Source organism: Clarias gariepinus, chromosome 27 (genome assembly GCF_024256425.1).
Source record: "Clarias gariepinus isolate MV-2021 ecotype Netherlands chromosome 27, CGAR_prim_01v2, whole genome shotgun sequence".
Classification (NCBI taxonomy): domain Eukaryota; kingdom Metazoa; phylum Chordata; class Actinopteri; order Siluriformes; family Clariidae; genus Clarias; species Clarias gariepinus.
In genome coordinates, this window is record NC_071126.1 from 17,902,278 (window position 1) to 17,927,240 (window position 24,963).

The following is a 24,963-nucleotide window of genomic DNA, read 5'->3' on the forward strand; positions in this document are numbered from 1 at the left end:
GACGGCGTGTGAGTTGAGTGTTAACGAGGACGGATGAAGCGAGATGTTGTTCCTACATCGTGAACCTGAATCACATCTGCCACGTGTTCCGAGGTTGTTTCAGATAAAATGTGTAGACTTCGAAGAAATATTTCTAAATATTTAACAGTGATGATACACATTTAAGAGTATTACAAAATGGACAGCGGTATCTGTTTAATGTAAACGAAAATGGTAAAAATTAAGGATTTCTGTTTGTTTGTTTTTCCAGTTTACACTTGATGATGGTCAGGTGTGTTTTACCTAAAGAGGAAAAACTGAAATTACTTTTATCTTTTGTTACTATGTATAGAATTAAGCATAATCATACAAGAGATATAGAAATAGCACGAGTGCCGTACCAGGTACTCAGTAGCCAAGCGGGGAGGAGAATAAACCATGAAGGTCCTGTAAGTCTCACAAGTGTCTCTTTATATTTCACTTCTAATTTAGAACATCAACTCCGGGAAACGTCCAAGATTGAATCCTTAAAAGCATTAAATGGAAAGTTCGTGTTAGAGCTAGTAGGGTGTACAATCCCTTGTTCCACACCCTAAGTAGTGCCCTTAATCAGAGGTTAGAGAGGGATTTGGGATTCAGCCTTGTGCTAAGAGCTAGTTAGTGTTGTAGCTGTAAATAAAAGAGCATGTGATTCGGAACGAATTCGAAGCGATTATTAAGACGACGGTTTGTTGTTTAAGACGACAGAACGTTATGAGATGCGTGTTCTTGCTCAAAGTGCTTCTGCTCTCTCCTCAGTACTCCGATGATTATGAAAATGTGTGATGTATTAAAGTAACAAATGTAAAAGTATATCATCCCTAAATTATTATTCAAGGCATGAAAGCAACAGTTCTTTGTTGATCTGTATGATGCATAACAGGAACCAAAGCAGTCACTTTTTAAAAGGAAAAAATTCACTACGCAGGAAGTGACATCACTATTCAGTCTTTCAGCGTTGTCTGTGGTGAGCTCTGATTGGCCAGCGGCAGCAGGCTGGGCGTCCCCTCAGGGGGACAGGTGCGGTCTGAAGGTGCGCGGCCGGATCATCATGGCGGCCTTACGTAAAGAGTAATAGTCCGTATCCTTCCAGGTGAACCAGACGATGCCGTTGGGTCCCAGCGTGTTTTTGCTTTTCGCGGAGTAACGCCCGCCCTGAGGAGCACATAAAAAAATAACGAGTGTAAACAATATGAGAGTCAGGTACAATATGGGAAATCCTTTCAGTTACCGGTTCTTACAGTAGCTCACGGCTAAACGGGATTTGTGTTCAGGCTGGTAAGAGGATGATGCCAGAGTGTAAGTGGATGATGATCAGAGGTGGGTAAAGTACACGAATCCTGTACTTAGGTATAGATTCACTAGAGCGACGGGGTGGACAAAAGTAAAAGTAGACGTCATGCATGCTGAAGTGTAGTTGAGTAAAAGTACAGATGTGTGCTGTATTATTGAGCAGAGTTAAAGTAAAAAGTGTTCTCTAATAAAATTACTCGGGTAAAGTACAGATACTTGAAATATGTCTGTACATACAGTAAGAAAGTAAAAGTACTCCGTTACCTCTCACCTCTGGTAACCAGTTCAACACTGCAGGTTAAATATATCTGGAGCGTAATTGATTAAATTGAATGGTGTGTTCAATTATAGACAGAGAAGTTATATGTACTGTAAGTAAAGGTTGAAGTTTATATACTTAAAAATAAATAATTAAACATCCAGAGTGCTCAAAAGGTAAAAAAAAAAAAAGCCTCTGGAGACAGTGTTATGGTCTGGTGTTGCTTCAGTCGCTCAGGTCTAGACTCAGCAACGTTATGGGGCAATAAAATAAAGTGAGCTGACGACCTGAATCTACTGAATGTCCAGGTTATCACATCTATAGAGGTTTTTTCTTCTTCACATGTTCCCGGAATCAGATTGTGAAAGAGTGGATCTGGGAGCACGATGTGTGTAAATCAAAGATTAAGTAAAAAACTAAACGTACACGGATAGCTACAGCACCAACGACGTGTCATGGAAAGGTCAAACTCGTGATTGCAGGATTTTATTTTTCTGCATCGTTGGCTGGAAGAGAGGAAACGAGATTTGAAGAAGTGAATAAAACTTGATGGAGTAAGAGATAAGTGTAGGAGCTCAACTTCAATAAGCCCTGACAAGCTGAGGAAGAAACCATGAATTTGAATAGCTTTCCATAGACCATTCCAGGAGACAGAGGAGGGGTTTACCTTGTGGTAGACGCCGTTCAGGTTGGCGTAGAAACACTGGTTGTACCACCAGCCGGCGTGTGAGATCTCGGCGCAGATGTTCCCCGTGTCAGGAGTGCTGAAGTCCTGCTTGTCGTGATACCAGCTGAACGAGTCCTCAACCGTACCGCTAAAGCCGGAGACGTGAAGCCTGTACTGGGCCGCCTCGTCCTCAATCCTGCCCACACACACACACACACACACACTCTCAGCTGTATCTCGTATCTTTGCTCTAGATTATCACTTTACCTCCGTTCGTTCTCACCTGAAGCTCTGGTAAAGAGCGTGTTTGCGTTTGCCGCTCCAGTCCTCCATGTCGATGCGCAGTGCGTAATCTCCCTGAGTGGACAGGTCATGGATGTGCCGATTCCCGAGCCAGTACTCGGTGCGCAGGTCCCCGAAACCGTCCTTGTACTCCTTCCAGCCGCGGTCGAATTTCACCGAGCCGTCCTGCCGACGCTGAATCACGGTCCATCCGCCACCTCGGGGAGAAAAACAACACTCCAGACTCCAAAAAGCTCCAGTCACATGTTGACATTTAAACAAGGGCTGTCACTATTAACCCGTTAACGCATGTGATTAATCTAGAAATCTTAACGCGCCACTATTTTTTTTTTTACGTAAATTAATCATACGACCAAGTTTGCCCCTAATGGCTCCCATAATTGCAGCGCGGATACCCGACTGTGTGAGATAACGGCACGTTTAACGCGGATAATAAGGCGACTGAGGAAACATCACCAGGTGCTGAACGTCAAGTTTTATTATATAAAAAGCTTAGTTTAGGCAAAACCAAAATTCCTGTGCTTTCAAAAGGAACTATTTTTACAAGAATCCATTAAATGAAAGATGTGGGACTGACGACTCGGACTGCTAAGGCTTTAGTTCGTTGATTTTCAGATCTGAGGATCCAGGTTTGAGCCCCGCCATCTGTGGGTTGCCACGTCTCCTATATACTACCCAGTTTGTCACGCATTTCTTTATTTCAACATTACACGTTTATAATACAAGTCAATCTGACTATTTTAAAATTGTGATTAATCGCGATTAATCGCAGACTATGACTGCGATTAATTAGATTTTAAAAAATAATCGATTAACAGCACTAATGTAAGTCTGTGGAGGCTCCCACAACCATTTCTCCGTAGAGCTAACCCTATCTCCGTAGAGCACTGTTCTGTATTTATAATGACCACAAATACTTATTAATATCAATTCCTTGTGTGCTAAAGCGATTTCGTTTAGTAAAAATGACATCAGGTCTATTAAAGTAACAGAAATACCTATGGGCTGACATCATCTCATCTTTTACGCCACCTACTGTCCAGGGCAGCGTGACAGTCTGGGAGGAAAGCGCTATCCGCCCTCTTTTGCATACATGAGCTTACACATGGCTAGTGTCGCTATGATTAACAAGAGAAAGAAGAATCTATGCTTCTTCCACTATAATAAAATTCTTGGACAAACGGGACAGGAACATGCAACACCCTGGGAATAAAGCAAGGAATGAGTATCAGGCTCCCAAAATCACGGATTTGCATCTCATGTGTCGCGGAAGATCCACCATGTTCACGTTCAAAAAAATATAGCGCAGAAGCTGCAGGTGAGAGCGTAGAGCCATTACCGTCCGTGTCCATGTCGCAGTAGACCTCCACAGGCATGGCTCCTAGCGAGGGCACCACGGTGTAGATGCCGGACCGGCGCACGCCGTTGTAATAGATGGAGGCACAGTCGATGGGGCAGTTTCTGATATGCTGCATCTCTGAAAGATCACAAACATCTGATGGTTTAGTCTATTATAGGTACATGAATTAAGCTCTTGATATAGAGTCAGTCATAACGTTAATTAAGTGGTGTTCATGCCGCACTAGTGTTTACAAAATACTGAAGATACAGTACAGTGACATGGGCACTGGGGCATGAATCCTATCTTTTGAATATCAAATTCAACTAATAAACATACAATTTGCTTTTATTTTATTATTTGACATGTTAGACTGGTTTGTTTTAAACACACTAATTAAGTAAAGAATAAAACACTGATGCGTTTGCTGTTTCACACGATCATACGTACAATGTTGTTGATTGTTTTCTTATAAACACACGGAATGTGTTTTATTCCTCTTTCACTACATTTATGCCTTAAAATAAACTTCCATACCGATAGACACTTGGAAAGACACTTTAGAACAATGTACAGATATATAACACTATAAAAACCGCGGTGTTCAAGTCAAACCGGGACTTTTGGTTTGTACGGATTATCACAGTTATCAGAAAAATAAAACAAACTCCGTTTATTTCTCTATATAATCCCCTGATACACTGATGCACTTATGCCAGTGCTCGGATACCATCGATGTAGAAAGTTCCCTCAGTACACCAGAGTCGTGACCGGACTGCTTGTCCCCGGCCTCCCAGGAACTCCTTTAATCTCCCAAATATGTGGAAATATCTTAGAGTGAGGTTAAATGTTAAACGTCAATCTCTTTTACATCTTCATTTACCAGAAATTCATCATTTAAAGTCCCGGTTTGAATCGAACGGCAATTATATATAAAGAGTTGTGGAACATTTTGGACAAACAAGTTAGTTTCTGTTCTTACTCTTACTGTTAAACAATGATCGAGTATTTGAACGATATAATAAAAATAATATAAATCTTCACATTATTGTCAGAACTGCTGTTATAATTCATTCATTCATTCATTTACACTTTCTGACCAATCAGAATGGAGCATTTGATATTACTTAAATGTAATTGATATTATGTAAATATGTATCTGAGATTGTTTAGATAATAATAATAATAATAAGAAGAAGAAGAAGAATAAAGAAAACATACAGTAAGTATGTACATGACATATTAGTAATATAAATTTTTAGCTCTCAAGTTTCCTAACAAATAAGTTACAGCACCCCCTGGTGGCTGCCAGGTTTAAACCCTATACAGCAGTTCATTATAACACTGTTCTGTAAACTTGGCTCCATGTACTTCCCTGCTCTTGGACAGACACACGGCTGAGTGATGTCACTCGTTACTGTCGAGCTCACCGGGGTGCAGGGTGTGCTGGGAGCTCAGCAGCGGGCTGGTACGGATGATGTTGATCATACACCCGGGGTTTCGGCGCACTTTCTCCACCAGCATGGAGAGGTTGTGGATCTGAGCCTGCAGGTCAGAGACGAGCGAGGCCTGGACGTGGAGCAGCGTGGTGGCCTCGGCGTACTGAGTCTCCAGATCACGGAGGCGCTGCTCCTGGGACGAGTTCAGCCGAGACTTTTCTTCACTCTGACCATCATGGAGGAAAAAAAAACAAACATGTAGAACACGGTAAAGTAAAATCACGTAAAAGACAAGGCGGCTAAACCGCATACAATGTGAAAGGGTGGAAAGAAAACGGCAGGATGATCTACGGATAAGTGCAAAAGTTTGTGCACCCCCCATGCTGTTGTAGGAAAATAATCAACTATATCATGGACGAATAAAGCAGAGCTGCAAGAACATTTCAAAGTTGATTATTTCAATATAGCAGCATTCGTGAAATTATTGTTTTATTTGGGAAGTGAGGAATATGCCGGAAAAAACTTATCTATAACTGGAGACTCCTTCCATAAATGTTAAACATCTCTGGACAGAATAAACATATCAAGATTTACACATTATACAAGTCATAATCAATGAACTGTTACTATAGTAACGAGAACATTATAATATAACCCTGCCAATCAGGATCAAAGAACTCAGCAATGCCTTGATATGCACAGCATATTTTATTATAAAATATTTCTAAATAAGAGCAGAAATAAACATTTATAAAACACAGGGAACATTTTCTATTTCTTTTCATTTAAAATGAGCCGAGTGCCCGAGCTGTACCGTGTCAGTAAGCCGTTAGAGCAGGGTGACAGGCTTACGAGCGCGGGTACAAGGCCAAGCATGTGGGGTCAAGGTCCTGAGCTAATCTTGTTAGCAACCGCGATCAAGGAGGATCAGTTAGAAGTTCAGTTTAATTTCCATAGTGCTTTTCACAATAAACAAAGCGGCCTTACCAAAAAAAATAAAAAATCTTGAAAAATTCTGGAAATGGTGGTTGGATATCATCAAGGTAGAAAGTTCTCTTCCATTTTGTTCTTTATTAAAGGAGTTCCTGGGAGGCCAGAGTCTTAGACGTGAAACAGGCCATTCAGATCATGACTCTGGTGTAGTGAGAAAACTTTCTACCTTGATGGTGTCCAAGCACGAGTGAGACACTGGGATAAGTGCATCAGTGTAGCAGGAGATTATAGAGAGAAATAAAAGGATCTAATCATTAAACATATTAAAGTAATATTTTATAGATATGATCACTAAGAAATGTGCATACTGCAAATAAAAAATTGAAGTTTATACAACATGGAAGTGAGCGATCTTGCTTCCCTAAAATTTCAAGTTAATACCTTCAGCTGTTTTGGAGAGATGATTTCATGTGTGTCCCAAAAATGGCCATTTACTTAGTTATATCACTTCAAACAAGAATCGTTTAAAATTCAAACTATTTTAATTTCTTTATTAACCTTCAAGTTTTATTGTCCTATGCATAGTAAGAAACATGTTCCCCCCTGTACAACGATATACTAAAAAGTAGGGGAAAAAAGCATAAAAAATGAAATAGGTATATGTAAAAAAAAAAAAAAAAAAAAAAAAAAAAAATCCAGTGGTGTGAAAAACTATTTGCCCCCTTCCTGATTTCTTAATTTTTTGCATGATTGTCACACAAAATGTTTCTGATCATCAAACACATTTAACTATTAATCAAAGATAACATAATTGAACACAAAATGCAGTTTTTAAATGAAGGTTTTTACGTTATTAAGGGAGAAAAAAAATCCAAATCTACATGGCCCTGTGTGAAAAAGTGATTGCTCCTCTTGTTAAAAAATAACTTAACTGTGGTTTATCACACCTGAGTTCAATTTCTGTAGTCACTCCCAGGCCTGATTACTGCCACACCTGTTTCAATCAAGAAATGACTTAAATAGGAGCTACCTGACACAGAGAAGTAGACCAAAAGCACCTCAAAAGCTAGACATCATGCCAAGATCCAAAGAAATTCAGGAACAAATGAGAACAAAAGTAATTGAGATCTATCAGTCTGGTAAAGGTTATAAAGCCATTTCTAAAGCTTTGGGACTCCAGCGAACCACAGTGAGAGCCATTATCCACAAATGGCAAAAACATGGAACAGTGGTGAACCTTCCCAGGAGTGGCCGGCCGACCAAAATTACCCCAAGAGCGCAGAGACAACTCATCCGAGAGGCCACAAAAGAGCTCAGGACAACATCTAAAGAACTGCAGGCCTCACTTGCCTCAATTAAGGTCAGTGTTCACGACTCCACCATAAGAAAGAGACTGGGCAAAAAACGGCCTGCATGGCAGATTTCCAAGGCGCAAACCACTTTTAAGCAAAAAGAACATTAAGGCTCGTCTCAATTTTGCTAAAAAACATCTCAATGATTGCCAAGACTTTGGGGAAAATACCTTGTGGACCGACGAGACAAAAGTTGAACTTTTTGGAAGGTGCGTGTCCCGTTACATCTGGCGTAAAAGTAACACAGCATTTCAGAAAAAGAACATCATACCAACAGTAAAATATGGTGGTGGTAGTGTGATGGTCTGGGGTTGTTTTGCTGCTTCAGGACCTGGAAGGCTTGCTGTGATAGATGGAACCATGAATTCTACTGTCTACCAAAAAATCCTGAAGGAGAATGTCCGGCCATCTGTTCGTCAACTCAAGCTGAAGCGATCTTGGGTGCTGCAGCAGGACAAAGACCCAAAACACACCAGCAAATCCACCTCTGAATGGATGAAGACAAACAAAATGAAGACTTTGGAGTGGCCTAGTCAAAGTCCTGACCTGAGTCCTATTGAGATGTTGTGGCATGACCTTAAAAAGGTGGTTCATGCTAGAAAACCCTCAAATAAAGCTGAATTACAACAATTCTGCAAACATGAGTGGGCCAAAATTCCTCCAGAGCGCAGTAAAAGACTCGTTGCAAGTTATCGCAAACGCTTGCGTCAGTTATTAGGTTCAGGGGGCAATTACTTTTTCACACAACGTGTAGGTTTGGATTTTTTATTCCCTTAGTAATAAAACCATCATTTAAAAACTGCATTTTGTGTTTACTTGTGTTATCTTTGACTAATAGTTAAATGTGTTTGATGATCAGAAACATTTTGTGTGACAAACATGCAAAAGAATAAGAAATCAGGAAGGGGCAAGAATTAAGGCAGAATATGAAAAATATGCAAAAGTATGAAATTAATATAAAAAATATAAACACTGTAAAAAAAGTCTTAGTGTGCAAATCACACAAGTGTTACTTATATATTATATAGTGTGTGTGTGTGTGTGTGTGCAACCCTGCAATGGTTTGTGCAAATTGTGCAAATGATTGTTCATGATTATTATTGTAATATGATTATATAATAATGATCCTTTAGGATGGAGGCAGTTCTCCTGCGGACTCTACGATTGTAAATGCTCTGCAGGGACGGCAACGAAGTCCTTGTAATCTTTTCAGCAGTCTTCACCACTGGCTGCAGGCGTTTGTGGTCCATCGCAGTAGTACTGCCGTATCACACGGTGATACAGTTTGTCAAGATGCTCTCGATCACTGACTTAGAAAAAGGTTAAAGATGGAGGTGAAAACATCAGTCAGCTCGTAGCCATTAGCTCTAGGGATGTTGTCCGGCCCTGCTGCCTTGTGTGGGTTAATCTTCCTCAACGCTTTGTATACCTGACCTGATGAGACTGTTGAAGGCAGCGAGAGAGGTTCGGTGGTCTGGGTGTGTGTGAGCATCCTGTCTGTGCCGCCGTTGTAGGTCTTAAAGCGTGTGTATAATATGCTGAGATCATCTGGCAGGCTAGCTATGGAGCTGATGGTAGTGGTGGTGGTCCTGTAATCCGTGATGTGCTGTAGGCCACATCCTCCTTTATGAGTATTAATTGGTGTAAGCTTCTAGAGGCATATGACCTACCCTGTTAAAATAAAGCTTTCTGTGCAAAATTAAGGATTTTTTTCCCCCAAAAAACATCTGTAGTGTCTGTAACCATGTGAAATTCATGTTTCAATATTTTAAAAATGTAGCATTTTAGAATAATAAATTTTTTCACAGGTTTATGTCTTTTCATGTGAAATCTAATTCTGCCGAGTTTCATCTGAATGACAGTTAAGATCGTTGAAAGATTTGAATTTTAAAAAGTTCCGGATTCTAAAACATAAAAGGACATGAAACTGAATTTAGCAAACATGTTTTTTTTTTATCTGATAGAAATATAAATATGTATGTATATTTACAAAAAAAATTAAGCAGATCACAAATGAAAAGTTATAACTGTTCATCCACATACGATCTCTATCATGACTGAGAAGATGTTTATGGAAGGAGTCTCCAGTGTCAGAGCTCTGTAACAGTCAAATGTAAAACTTTAAAACGTATTTGTTTTTGTCCCATATTTGAACCATTATTTCTCTCAGTGTGTTAAAGCCTAATTTCTGCCTCTACAGCCTCTTTACTCGTCTGCCGCAGTACTGACCTGCAGCTCGAGGACTTTTACTCTGTGCCGATGGTTGCGCAGCTCCTCCTGCAGCTCAGAGATGGTCTCGTGCAGTGCCAGGATCTGCTGCTTGCGCTCTTCGTTCTCGTGCAGCCAGTAGGAGACCTCGTCCGTGCAGCGGAACATGTCGGGGCAGCGCTGGTCATCCAGCTGGGGCAGCGTGGCGACCAGTCTGCACGTGCCGTCCTTCATCACCTGGTTACTGTACTCGCCGCACTGAGACACGCTGACCTGGTCGTCCTCGCTCGCCCCGCCGCCGCCCAAAACAACCACCAGGAGGGTCAGGAGAGTCCCGGGCTCCATCTGGACGACTCGGTCTCAGAGCAGCATGATGTCCATGATTAACCTTCAATCTCAGAAACTAAGTCAAAGTGAAGAGCTCTTCTGGAGAGCCTGGACATCCATCATCGTTCTTCTCATTAGATTTGTTGTCTACAAACCGGGGGGAATAAAATAGGGGATGAGGAGTAGGGTGAGTGGGTCCACCTTTTTGCCACCGAAACAGTGTTTTTTTTTTCACACCTTTAACAATCTGGTCCTCTTGTCAAAGTCACTCAAATCCTTACGCTTGCCCATTTTCCCTGCTTCCAACACATCAACTTCAGGAAAAAAGGTTCACTTGTTGCCTAATTCTGTATATCCCACCCACTTCCCTCCACCACTGTAACTAGATATCGAAAATGTTTCTACTGTGACAAGGACCAAATTGTGGTGGCTAGATATATATTGTGGGTCAGAGCGACTCCAAAACTGCAGCTCTTGTGGGCTGTACCAAATGTGACCCAAGGGTGGTACTCAATATTAGGCAGGTGGTCATAATGTTATGGCTGATCAGTGATACATATGCATGAACTGAGGATCTAAACACTTGGGGATGTGCAGTTATGAAAAAATAATCAACATTTATATTGTGTGATGGGAAAAAAAAGTTTCTATTACAACCTGCAGTTATACAGCAATATTTTCCTGTAACAGCGCATAACTTACAATAACTCTAATGCTGCTAACTACTGTACATACCGATGTACTGCACAACTCTACATGTTTAACTCATTAGTATATACGTCCAGCCATTTCCCTTTTTTTTACTTATCTTATTTTTTTTTTTTTACAGTTTATATTTATTTACAGATATTTTATACAGATGTTTACTTTTACCAATTTTATACAGCTGTTTATTTAAGCTTTTTGCACTAACAGACTCATCATTCCAACAGGTGTATTTTATGTATTTTATTTTATTTGGTATTTTTTATTTAACTACTCTTCATGCCTTAAATTTTTTTTAATTAAATTAAATAAAACAGTTCTCCTAAGCTTTTATGCAACAATTTGTCAGCAATTCCAATGTTTTATTTAAACGTCACATCCTGCTAACTTTTTATCTGTTAATTGTTACATCTTATTCAGGGCATGCTGCCCAGACTTACTAAAAGGTAATGCACATACATATTTCCTTTTTCTCTAAAGCCATAAAGACTTTCCATGAAGTATTAGCACCGTTACGAAAGTCCTAAAACTTTAACAGTAACATCATATCAAAGGTTGTTATCTATTTGATGTTAGTTTTAGCTCATGCGGCATGTCCTTCATATGTGAATTAGCCGTTACCATAGAAACAACAACAGTGTATTACACAACAACAAGGGCTTTAAAAATATGATTTGACTGACAGCTGGAATGACAGTCGGAGCTGCTGTTTTTCTTTCAAATCTAGGAATCGTGACACATCCACGTGAGCTTGGAGATGTTTTCAATATTCACAAAGTTAAAAAAAAAGAAGAGGAAGAAGAGGAAGCGACACGAGCTGTTTGTATCAGTGATTAGATTACTCATCCGGCGTCATATACACGCATTAAAGTCTCTGCGTGACCCGAGGACAGCGCAGTGGGTTCACCGGGTGATGCCGGTGCTTAAGCTTACAACATTAGAGAGCAGCTCCTGACTAATATCTCCTCCCTGACTATTAGCGCACCATCCGGAGAATGAATCACGGTGATGGACGAGGGTCCGGGTGCCCTGTGGCTGTCGCTCCGACACTTTTATTAGACCGAGAGAATCCTGGCTTTTGTTTGGAGGACGGTTTATTCACTCGTGTGATAGAAAATCGGCCCTCGGAGACGGCGCACGGTGACGAATGAATGGGAGCGTTTAGGTTAAATTTAGTTACTGTGTGAACCTACAGTACGTTTAATAAATACTCGGCGCATGGAAGAAAGGAGCAGTCGTGTTTCTACGTCACGAAAAACGAGCACAGAAAAACAAGTTGTACACAGTGATAAAAGAAGAGGCAGTGGTTTATGATTACCTGTAAATGATGGGCAATTTTTTTTTCCCTTGCAGACCACCTGGAGCATGTCACATATATTTCTCTCTCTCTCTCTCGCTTGCGTTCTGGAGAGTGGATGTAGAACAGAGGAACTGGCAGAGTGGACATCTTATCCCTGTAATCCTTACTAATAGGATTCGTAATTAAAGGGAGCGAGACAAAGAGACAGAGAGACAGAGAGTGACAGTCCAAGCACTCAAAGTATCCAACTTCCACTAATATGTTTGAACGATTGGTATTGATGCTCAGATTGAGATCAGAAGGAACGTATCCGTATCGACAAATGTTCCAACAGCTTCCCTAAGAATATTTATTTTAATGCATCATATCGTAGCAGATTCAATGAAATCATCAGCTGAAAGTGTGGACGTATAAAAAAGGGAAGCGTTGCCTTAAAGAAGCTGAATCACATCTTAATACAGAAATAAGCTCAAGAGTCGGAGCTGCACCGAAGCAGATTTATCCTCATGTTTTGTCCGATACTGAATCGTAGATTCACAAATGACATTCCATCAAATGTCGACACAAGAGTCGATCAACAAACTAATTCAATTAGGTGATTCAAACATCTTTGCGCCAACAGGGTCCGGGTTCGATCCTCGTCCCTGTGTGCATGGAGTTTGCATTTTCTCCACATGCATTTTCGGTGGGTTTCCTCTGGGTACTCCGGTTTTCTCCCACAGTCCAGAGACATACAGATTAGGCTAATTAGGCTATTATCACAGAGAATTTAAACCCTTGGTGAAGTTCTATCATACATTATAATGAATGGACAGCAGCAGGTTGGTCGTAACGTGGGTGGGAGGAGGTCTGTGCTGTGCGCAGTACTGAGGAGAGAGCAGCTGCCTGACAAAACCCACATTCACAACCAGTCACAGAAACACCTTCAGCAAGAACACACATCTGATAATGTCAATCAATCAACATTTATTTATATACTGTAGCACTTTACAGCAACTTAAGTTGAACCAAAGTGCTTCACGGCACTAAAAACAAAAATAAAATAGCAATAAAAATAGAAATAAAAATACATGTGCAAAATAAACACAGTTATAAATAAATAAATAAAAATATTAATGAAAAATATAATAATAATAATAATAATAATAAATGATAAAATAATGAAAAAAAACATAAAATTATAAAATATTAAAAGAAATTCTAAATAAGTGCGTCTTTAGTTTTGCTTTAAACGAAGGAAGGTCCGTGATGTTACGTAACTCAGCTGGAATGGTCTTCCAGAGTTTAGGACCAGACCCTACAAAGGAGCGATCACCACATTGTTTGCACCTTGACTGAGGGACCACCAGCAGGTTTTGGTTAGCAGTATGTAAGGCTCTACCTTCTTCATAAAAGCTTATTGTCTCACACAAGTAGGAAGGTGCCAGACTATTGATCGCATTAAAAACAAACATCAAAAGTCGTCTTAAACGACATGCTGTCTCCTTACTAATCGCCTCTAAACGTGAAACATTTGTATTGTTCTATTTACACCCAAGGTGAGAAACAAAGCCACCCAGCTCCTAACACAAGGCTGGTTCCAAATTCTTGACCAAAGGAGTTACAGCATTTGGTACTGTGGTAACTTCCAGTCCTGAAAAAGGAAGTCCATTCAGATCGGACTCATCAGTTTCTGAAGTCAGCACTTCAGTTAAGACTAATTAATAACACTTAAATAAGTTAATATAGTTAAACTATAGTTTTGCATCTGAATGCATTTCATGTTTCTTTTTAATCTTTTTTCCTTCTTTTTAAATTTGTAACTTTTTAATCTACATGTACAATTATGAACGAAATTCTTACTCTTATTATTTTTAAGATCTTTGCATATTTAATTGAATTTTTTTTTCTGGTTTAAACCTAAATAACTGTTCACATTCAGTCAGAGGAACAAAATTAAAGCACGTAGGAAAGAATATTTCAACCTAAAAGGGGTCGACCTACAAACAGTGTTATTTTAATAATCTGAACCTGGAGCAGAGAAAACTGGACATGGTTTAAAAAATAAAAAAAACGCCCACATTTACACTTTCTTGACTTCATTCACAGATCCGTGTCACTTCACACACCTTTCTCCAGAATAAAGACGAAAAACAGCATTCACAGTTTTCCATGAATCAGCTCAGGCCGTCACTTTTCACTAGAAGCTGCTCACATGGATGTAACACGTCTTCACGTCTTGTTCATCTGCACTTTTTTTTTCTTAAAATCAGGAAAAAAAAAATTGATTGTACTTCAATCTCTAATAAATGTTCACATCTCTTAAAGGTGGGGGTACAATCACTTTCGGGGGTTTTTCCTGCACACACCCCCTTTCATCACTACGCCCCCCAGATGCCCCCCCTCCCCGCCTGGCACACACACACACACACACACACACACACCATCCTACTTATCCATCCTCATTACAGCGTGGCCTTGAGGGGCTGCAGAGTGTCTGCGAGCATAAATACGAGATGGGACCTCGTTCAGGAACATCACAGAGAGACGCCGATCAGGGAGCATCAGGACCAGAGCTTCTGCACATCACAATGAAAAAGGTGAGGAAACTCATTTTTTAATACATCCCTTTTTTTTTTATTGAATATCACATCTGCATTCAGACAACTTAAACTAGACCTTGTTTTTAACATTTTTATTATTCATTAATTTTTTTACATATTGTATTGTTTTAATAATTTATTTATTTGTTAATCTTTGCTTAAAAATTAAAAATTGCTTTTTTTTCAATTTTTAACGATATAAAGTGTTATGACTTGCACTTCAGTTAAGACTAATTAATAACACTTAAGTTAACTTACAAATGAAGAGGTATTGAACAGTCATGAACATCACCTGATTTATTATGATTAACATTTAAATTAATTTCAGTACATAATTCAATTATAGTCTTGCATCTGGAGTTTTCTTTTTCGTTTTGTTTTACTTTTAAATCTACACATTGCATAATTATGAACAAAACTCTTACTCTTTTTATTTAAGACGTTTGCATTGTAATTAATTTTAGTTTACAGGTTATAATGCGGGAATAAATAAATAAAAAGCGTAATAAAGTGTTTATAACACACATCTCCAGTCTGTTTGGTCACACCGACAAGTTTTACCATGCTGTAGGCTCCATGTCAGTGATATAAAATCATATGGACATTACTTATGATGCATAATAATATTGATGCAAAATAAATCTAGCAAGAGAGTGTATTTGCAAAGTTCTGCACACCCGGGCAACTGCGATGTAGCGGAAACGCTTGTAAAGTCAGAGGAAGACGTATGCATATAATGCTGATACCTGCACAAGCTCACATGGTTGTGCACATGGGCAGACGATGCGTCTCAATGTGACCTGTTACACAAAAAAGGTTGTACCCCACATTGTGTCTGAAGTTTCCTGGGACAGACTCCAGACTTCCTGCAACCCTGTACAGGTTCAGCATAGAAGATGAATGAAGACATTTAATAAAAGAAATTGTCAGAAAATAACTTTACAGAAATATAAACTCAAGATAAATGTTAAAATTAAAATAATAATAATAATAATAATAATAATAGTGAATTTACAGATCGGGTCATTTGTTTCTAAATGATAACCTTTAGCCATTTGGAGTGACAGGTAACGTAGGGGACAATTTAATAACTGTTATAGCAGCTTTAAATAGTCTTTCCCACTCTGAGAGTTGAGAAGACAAAAAGCAAAGCGTGTGATCTGTAAACTCTTCTGTTCTCAAGTCACTGCCATCTCCAGAGCACGTCAGTGAGCACACTGTACTGTACATCCTTGATAAATAGGAGGAAGGTTCTTGCATGTAAAGATAGATAGATAGTGAATGAAAGCAAGTAGGACAAAAAAAAGTTTAAAGAAAAAAAAAAAAAAAAGTCCAAAAAAAGAAAGAAAATGAAAAAATGAAAATGTAAAAACAAATAAAATGTAAAAATAAAAATGTAAAAAAATAAAATAAAATGTAAAAATAAAAATGTAAAGAAAGAAAATGTAGAAAGAAAAAGAAAGAAAAAGAACATTTAAAAAGTTAAAGAAAGTATGAAAAGAGAGTTTAATTAAAGATAAAAAAGAGAGAAACTAAACATTCTCTTTGTTACTATAGAACAAGAAATCACAACCTTTTGACCAATCAGAATGGAGAGTGTGTTTTTGAAGAAGTGTTTTATTTACATGGAGAGTGTGTGTGTGTGTGTGTGTGTGTGTGTGAACAAGATAAAACTTAAAAAGCACATGGCGTGATGGTGTACATGTGGCTTTCACTCGCACTTCAGATCCACACTGTTTACACATACCATAATAACTAAAAAAGTGTGTGTGTTACATAAGCCACATAACTAAAAAACTTCCTAGCGTGAGTGAGGTTTGTTTCCGGAGCAGCCCATAAGCATGCGACCTTCAGCAGCAGAGAAGAGCGTGTCTTCTTTACAGAGACATGAGTGACGCAGGACACACACTTCACCTTCAATGAAAGAGCAGAGACTCGAGGAAGAGTGAGTGAATCGTGAAAAAAAAAACAAGATCTCAAGATAAAAAGGAAAAAAAAAGGATTCTTAGTCTAGAACAAACCCTGATCAGCACAGTGCGTACGCGTGTGTGTGTGTGTGTGTGTGTGTGTGTGTGTGTGTGTGTGTGTGTGTGTGTGTGTGTGTTCTACTGGATTCACACCGTCGTACAGGTTCTGACCTGTTCTCGTCTGCCCTCATGTCCTGCAGATGCGGTGTGTTTCCTGGCTCTCGGCTGCGCTCCTCCTGTGTGTGTGTGGATCGGCGGTGGACGGACGGTGCTGGGACCTCGCTGACTGCCACCACCTCGACTCTCACCACCTCGACTCTCACCACAACATAATAGTAAAAAGATGATTAAACATGATTTATTACCCAGATAAGGATCTCAGTAACTACAGTTGTGTTGTGCTACACTACTGTGTGTCCTGTTCTAGAGAGCAAAAGTGATACAAGTCTTCCAAATATAAAATCTGAACGATTTCCATTTTTTAGGAATGCATCTGGGAGTGCAGGTTGAAGCTGCTTTTCGGTGGCACTGACATCCTGCTCCCAGATCAGCAGCAGGGCAGCGATGAAGACCAGGAGGAAGAGGAGAACAGCTTGGGCTTCGGCATCCTGCTTCCAGCTCTGTCTCCGCCTGACGCCTCACGTGAGCGGACGCCCAGCACGAGGCCTGAACGCAGCGAGGACAGACTCGTGCACTCCATGGAGCATTTCCGCTGGGGGAAGCCCGTGAGCCGGAAGAGACGCCCGGTCAAGGTGCACACGGCCGTGTACGCCAACGACGAATATCAGGCGACCCCGCCCATGGAGATGCCCCTCTCTTCACTATACAGGCGACAGCTGGAGGGCGGAAAGGAGCAGAAGAACAACAACGCAAACGCGAAGGGTGCCGCGAAGTACCGCATAACCCACTTCCGCTGGAGCGCGCCCCCTCCTGCCAAGCGCTACGGCGGCTTCATGAGGCCCTGGTCCGAGAGGTCCAACAAGCCCCTGCTCACGCTGCTCCGAAACATCATCGCTAAAAACGTTCAGTGAGCAGGAAACGATTGCTGCTGTCAAACGGACGTGGACATTGTCCTCGTCTCAGCTTTCTGCAGCTCGCAGGGACACGAGAGAGTTAATGAGATCTTCTGCTCTCCATCTGCTTCCATCCTGTACACTAACTGAAAACATGTAGGAAGGGATCTCACACTCCGGATAGGTTTGAACGATCACTTCTTAGCTCATCATAACGAGGTCTGATTTTTTTTTTTTTTTAGGAAGGTTTATTTGATGAATGATTTCTATTCCTATAACTCTACTGCTTTTACACCACTCTATAATCATGGATGACATTGTAAATATGAAATATTTAAATAAATCTGCAATGGTACAAGCAGCGTTGCAAAAATCACTGGCAACTTTAATACAAAAGAAAAAAAATCAAATCCATTACAGGTTACACATGTCGCTAAAGTGAATTTCACAATAAAGAATTTAACTTTGACTTCAAGAACATTTCTCCTAAGGATTAGTTTTTTTTTTTTTTCTAGATAAAAGAATTAATGCATCAGTGAAACAGTTCTAAAAACAAATCATTAATGATCAGAGACGATTAGATTCGCTCGAACTCTACACAACACAACCACTTCTATAACGTAATAACACTAATAACACTCACCTGTCACACTTACACTCAGGTCAGATTCGATAAGGTTTTCAGCAGCCACTTGTTAACAACTCACTAAATCACTGCTGTGCCCAGCTGATCACTCTGAATGTGCACCAAATATCCACTTACAAAATCATCTAAAATTATCGCGATATTTTTGTATATTTAGAAATAATGTTGCGAAATACTGAATAATTAGTATGAGACTTTCATGAATAATGTATGTGTTAAAAAAGAAATTAATAAAAAGGAAAAAAGGAAAATGAAGAGGGAAAAATAATGAAAAGATTAAAGAAAAACAAAAGATCATAAAAAGAGAAAAGATAGAAAAGAAAAAGAGCAAACAAATGTAAAAAGAAGGAAAGGTTAAAAACTAAATAAAAAAGGTCAAAGAAAGAACAATCAAAAGAAAAAACTAAGAATATCAAAAGGAAGCAAGAAAGAAACAAAAAGAAAAAAGGTAAAAAAGAGAATAATAGAAGATGAAGGAAAAAAAATGAAAGAAAAAAATGGTAAAAATTTCTCTTATTGAAATGCATTGAAAGAGAAAGTAAAGAGAGCAATTTAAAAAATAAAGTTGTCTATCGATCTACAGTGCAAATTTTTCCACAGTTTGCCATGTTATAGCCTCATTTCAAAATGGATATTTATTTTTCACAAATTTCTACAAACACCCCAAAATGACAGCATGAAACTATTTCGTTTGAAATATTTGCTAATTAAAAACAATAATAATAAAAAAAGAAAAAAATGTACATAAGTATTCACAGCTTTTGCCATCAAAAGTGGTCCTGTTTCCACTGATTAACCTGGACATTTTTCTACCACTTGACTGGACCTGTGGCAAAATCAATTGATTGGAAGTTATTTGAAAAGACACACATCTGTCTATATCAGGTCCCACAGTAAATGTCAGAGCACAAACCAAGTCATCAAGTTCAAGTAACTGTCTGTTGTCGTCCGAGACAGGATTGCATCAAGGCACAGATCTGGGGAAGGGTACAGAAAAATTTCTGCAGCATTGAAGATCCAGATGAGCACAGTGGCCTCCATCATCCATAAATTGAAGAAGTTTGGAACCGCCAGGACTCTTCCTGGAGTGGGCACCTGGCCGATTAGGGGGAGAAAGGGAAGGTGACCAGGGTCCCCATGGGTACTCTGAAAGGCATCCAGCATATCTCTTTGGAGAAAGAAGAACCTTCCAGAAGTGCAAGCATGTTGTAGCATCAGACTTGAGTCAGTAAATAAAAAAAAAAAAGTTTCTCATGGTCTGAGGTGCTTCAGACGGCCGTCAGGTGCCTTTTACTAAGGAGTGGTTTCTGTCTGCCCACTCTACCATACAGGCCTGATTGGTGGAGCGCTGTAGAGATGGTTGTTCTTCTGGATGGTTCCTCCTCTCACCACAGAGAGGTAGTTTTAAACTTTTTTCATTTACAGGTGCTGGAGGCCACTGTGCTCATCTGGACCTTCACTCCTGCAGAAATTGTTCTTTACCCTTCCTCAGACATGTGCTTTGATACAAACCTGCCTCTGAAGTCTACAGACAATTCCTTGGACTTCATGGCTTGGTCTGTGCTCTGACATGCACTGTTAACTGTAGGACCTTTTATGGACATGCATGAGCCTTTCCAAATCATGTCCCGAGTTTACCACTGAAAACAGCTCCAATCGAGTTGTAGAAACATCTCAAAGTTGATCAGTGGCTGAGGTTGATCTCAAGGTTGATCAGTGGAAAGAGAAAGCACCTGAGCTCAATTTTGAGTGTTATGGCAAAGGCTGTAAATCACGTGTTTTTTTTTTTTTTCGTTTTTTTTTTTTTTTTCACAAAGATTTCAAACAAACTTCTTTCACATTGTCATTATGGGGTATTGTTTGTAGAATTTTAAGGAAAATAATCAATTGAATCCCTTTTGGAATAAGGCTGTAACAAAGCAAAATGTGGGGGAAAAAAAGTGAAGCGCTGTGAATACTTTCTGGATGCACTGTATAAAGGTGTTAAAAAAGAAATAGAAAAAGGAAATTGACAGAATGGAAAAGGTCAAAGAACAAACAAATGTAAAAAGAAAAAAAGGCTTTAAATTTTTTTTTTAAAAGAACAAGCGAAAAAAAAACAAGAAAGAATAACAAAAGGAAACAAGAAAGAAAACACTGGAATACTATTAGTGCTTAAATCGATCTATAACAGTTCAAAGAAAGAACATAGAAAGAAAGAAAAAACCTGAATAATATTAGTAAAGTTAAAAGAAAGAGAAAAAAAAGGCCGGAAAGAAGGAAGAAAAGGAAGGACCAAAATGCCATCCCAAATGAATTCCCCTGAATTTAATCATAAAGGATTGTAAATATTTTTGAATATTTAAAAAAGTAAAAAAATTATTAAAAATAAGGTTTTACCCTGAAAATTCTACACAAAATGAAGCTCCTGGTACATGCGCCCATGCACACGCACAGCCATGATTAAGGTCTAGCACTGTTCTTTTTTGGACTTCTCGCTATACAACGTGTCACGGTGTAAGGTATTATTGTATAATAAGGTACTATTGTACGGCATTATAATCTAATGAGTAGATTCCTGTGACCTGAGAACAGCCTCCTTAGATCTCATTCAGCAATAAACATGCAGCGGGTTTCATTAGATGTTATCTAAAATAAAGAGAATGAAAAAAAAAAGAAAAGAGGAACATTACAGCTTTTAATTTGAAATAAATGAGGACACCTCTCATGAATGAACATGTTTTATTGAGCAGCTGTTGAACTGACACATAAAAACAATGTCTATTTGTGTACAAGCTCCATGACGTGACTGACATGAGCATTATTTTCCATGTTGAACATTTACACGGCAACGTGAACACCAGACAACCTGTCCTGTCTCGCTTTGTCTCAGTGGGACACGAATATTCTCATACAATTCCCAGATTTATTACTGAACATTTCAGTTTTACATGAAAACAGGAAATGAGCTACGCTTGGTGAAGTTTTAATGCAGTCAAAAAAAAAACGGTCACAAGTTTTACAAAAAAATTTTTTTTAAACTTAATAAAACGCACACCACTGTTAATAGCCATGTACAAATAATAATGAGAAATTAATTTACTCGCTAAAGGAAATTTTCATTTGACTTAAATCTGTGGGGATTGACCTATGCCATTAGAAAATTCTATTTTAATGAAGGAAATTAATTCATTTAAAATTAAATTTCGAATTAAATTTGAATTTTGTGTTTATAAAACAAATTTAAAGCATGTTAGAAATTTGGTTTTAAATTTTCTTTAAGCATTTTTGAATGATTGATCATTTCAGCTCAAAATAAAGCACACAATTTCTTAAAAGCATTTGGTCAAGCTATTAATTGACATTTTTTATTTTGCTTTAGGAAACTTGCAGGTAATTTCAGACAAAATAATGCCTGCAATTTGGCAAAACTAAAAATAGTAAATAATAGAATGTGCTTTTCCACACATATGATCAGTTTCCTGTTCAGTTCAGTTTTTGACAAACACTTCAGTACATCCACTTAGGCGTTCAGACAAGCTTAATCAATTGCACGTCAGTTTAAGTTCAGTATTTTATATTTCTATATCTAGAGTATATTATAAAATTTTAAACTGCAGTAAAATTCAGATTTTTGCATTTATATTACATTTTCATGTTTCAGAATTCAAACTTAACCCAACATAACCCTTTTTTTATATAAGAAAATGTGTTAAGAGTGTTTGTCCTGCTAGAATTTGGATGTGAAATTTAGTAAATCTCAATTATGAGAATTATGAAAATTTTGTGATTAAATCTCAATTAGAATTTTGGTACGGTTATGCAAATTCCCATAAACAAACAAGTATAAATAAATTTGGGGGGGAAATAATGAAAATTGTGGCACTACAATCAAGTGGAAAAAACGCTAAAACATTAATATTTTTGACTTTTGAATCAAAACTGAAACTGTATTTTGAGACTACAATTTGCTATGCAAGGTTTCAAAGTCAGTTTTTTTTTTATTTCAATTCAGAATAAATTTTTTATAGCACGATCAATTTCAAATTCAGAATAAGTTTAAGTTAAGATTCAAGTTTATTAACATATTAAAAAAAAAATTCTGCTTTAGCTGCAATGAGCCAATCATGCAGTGTTAATATTTTTCATAATCTCTATTTAAAAATTATTTCTAATAATTCCTGAAATTAACTTTGTGGCAGCAAATTAAAGTTATTAAAGTTTAATTTTAAACTTTATTTATGCCAATTAGTAGAATTTTAACTCAAAGTCAACTATGCAACCAGTATAGTATAGTTACTGTATACTCAGTAAAAACTAGAACTTAAAAAATAAGAAATTAAATAAGAAATTAAAAGCATAAAAATCCAAATGTGTAAAATTAAATTTTCTGATTGTAGTACCACAGATTTCATTTCTTACAATAACACAAAAGGTAGAGCTTCATAAATTTAAAATCTGAATATTAATTATAATTATAATAGTTAGTCTTGATATAGAATTTTAAGCAGAGCCAGGTCTTAAACTAAGCCTTATATCTGACCAATCAAAGCATAGATGTATATTCCATTTAACTTCATGTGTGATAAGTAATAATAATAATATTATTAAAAAACAAATTCACAAAACAATTACCAAAAAAAAATCCCTAACAAATCCAAATCATATTACCATAAAAGTCAAATAAACAATTATATAATGAGAAACCAGCAGCAGTCCATGACCATTTCCCATTCTATCACTGTGTAGTGTAAAATTGTTAATACTTTAAACTTTAAGTCTAAATAACGCTTGTGTATGTTTAGATTGTTTAAATTTTTGACCCACATCTGAACAACAACTACAACAACAACAAAAAAAAAAGGTAGAATGACAATTGTGCCACCTTCGGTGTTGAGTTTTTAGCTTCATTAGGATCATGGCTTCATTTGTAAAACAGAGACACACAGGAACGAGACACATCAGTAACGAGAACATAAAGTCACGCTGTAACGGCGATAAAAACGCTCACACAATCATACGCATGATAAAACGATCGAATTCGCATTTAAAACCACACAGAAGAAAATCTCTTCATCTTTTTAAAAAACAGCCAACCATTACTGACAAGCGCACAACTATATTAAAAAAAATTAACAGCGTGGTTTTCCTGTGTATGTGCAGTACGTCATTAAAGAAAAAGAAAAAAAAATAACGATTATGTTCTTCATAGAATGTTGATTAACTGCTAAAACATGCACTCGAACGTCACGTTTCGGACACAAGACGTGTGAGAACACTACTGTACATCGGTGCTTTCGTCCGTACTGTATCTCGACGGAGCTTGCAGCAATCCATAAACTATTGTTCGTGCTCCAGGTTCGTGTGATGGTGGTCATGTCATGCTGGTTAGTTCTTCATTGGAGCGCAGCACCACACACACACGTACACGCGCACACACGCACGCGCGCACGCGCTTTCACCTGTACGCACGCTAGCTCTACGTTAGAAAAGTCAGTGCGGTTTAAAACTAAAATTTCTGTTCATACGAGCATATTTACAGTTTTAAGATCGCTTGTCATAACTACTGTCATTAAACCATAAGAAAAGTTTCCTATGGATGCTTTAAAATGAAAAAAAATTTATTATAATTCAGTCAGTCTTTTACTGTATGCAGTTAGATTATGTTCAGTGCAATTCTATTTTTTTTTTTTTTAAAGCCCTGTTTACGCCCAAACAAATATCCTTGAGCACATGTGCGTGTGTATAAGTAAATAATGCAAAGTGCGAATCTGTGTTGAGATCGTTCCTGTGGCTAAATCTGGAGAAAAGGATTCGGTTACGACTCTGAAAAACAAAACAAAAAATCTCTCACTCATGGCGCCTGATGGCGAGTTTTTTTTTCCCCCCTCAATGTTCAGGATGTCCACATTTCCAACACTGTAAAAGTAGCACCAATAAGGAGGTGTGAGAAATTGAACAAAACTGTCAATTACCGCGTGAACCGAGTCATGAAACAACACTATTTAAAATTTAAAACAAGAAATTAAAACTTGGCCATAACATGCATATCTGCTTAAAAAAAATAATATTAATCCAGTACTTTCAGGAGACGAGACGATCGTTAAACATGGCGGACGACACCGGATCTGAGCAGAAGGCTGTGGAGTAAAAGTAATGGCACCTCACTGGCTTTTCTCTTCGCACCGAGGCGTGGTCGTGTCATTGTCAGTCACAGTGCAAAGAAAACACGCTGGAGGCTTGCCTGTGACGATAAAGAACGTAGATGTTTGGGTAATACCTTCTGTACACACACACACACACACTGCTGCTGCGTTGTCTGAGCTTCTTTTCATTCACTCTATGCTAATACACACACAGGTCTGGGAACTTCATCTCGTAGATAGGGACGGAGCGGGTCTGCGTCTGCCCGTAGCTGGCTGTAATGGTGCCTGATGGACTGGGAGGAGGCCTGCGGGAGACAAGAACAGAACCAAGGACCCAGACCCGGTTAGAACCGACAGGGGCACACTCCCAAGCTCCGCCCACAAAACACTCAGCAAGTTATATGCTTTTTACCTTCTTCCTTATCTCTCTCTCTCTCTTTAGGTTCTCTGCTCATTGCACCATTTAACTTTTGCAACCTTTGCCTAT

General features: G+C 38.4%; 3 protein-coding genes across 7 annotated transcripts in view; 1 reads left to right on the plus strand and 2 right to left on the minus strand.

Moving 5' to 3' along the window:
• Positions 1-76: 76 nt before the first annotated feature.
• On the minus strand, positions 77-10,990 carry si:ch211-203k16.3 (fibrinogen-like protein 1). Its single transcript, XM_053488715.1, has 6 exons — positions 9,833-10,990; positions 5,310-5,544; positions 3,880-4,017; positions 2,521-2,737; positions 2,238-2,433; positions 77-1,173 (listed from the first exon to the last, which is right to left on the minus strand). Exons 1-6 carry the CDS (start codon positions 10,154-10,156, stop codon positions 1,027-1,029), a joined length of 1,257 nt encoding a protein of 418 aa, XP_053344690.1. The 5' UTR covers positions 10,157-10,990; the 3' UTR covers positions 77-1,026.
• A 3,677-nt stretch (positions 10,991-14,667) lies between these two features.
• Positions 14,668-18,095, plus strand: pomcb (proopiomelanocortin b). Its single transcript, XM_053489223.1, has 3 exons — positions 14,668-14,722; positions 16,893-17,027; positions 17,178-18,095. The coding sequence occupies exons 1-3, from the start codon at positions 14,714-14,716 to the stop codon at positions 17,721-17,723; spliced, it is 690 nt and encodes a 229-aa protein (XP_053345198.1). The 5' UTR covers positions 14,668-14,713; the 3' UTR covers positions 17,724-18,095.
• A 2,960-nt stretch (positions 18,096-21,055) lies between these two features.
• The window catches only part of efr3bb (EFR3 homolog Bb (S. cerevisiae)), a 43,028-nt gene continuing 39,120 nt past the window's right edge, over positions 21,056-24,963 (minus strand). For all 5 annotated transcript variants that reach the window (XM_053488794.1, XM_053488795.1, XM_053488793.1 and 2 more), the window contains 2 exons: positions 24,687-24,781; positions 21,056-24,574 (listed from right to left, as the gene is read on the minus strand). In XM_053488794.1, the coding sequence (XP_053344769.1) occupies positions 24,495-24,574; positions 24,687-24,781 (175 nt within the window). In that variant the 3' untranslated portion in view covers positions 21,056-24,494. The remainder of the gene's footprint in view (positions 24,575-24,686; positions 24,782-24,963) is intronic.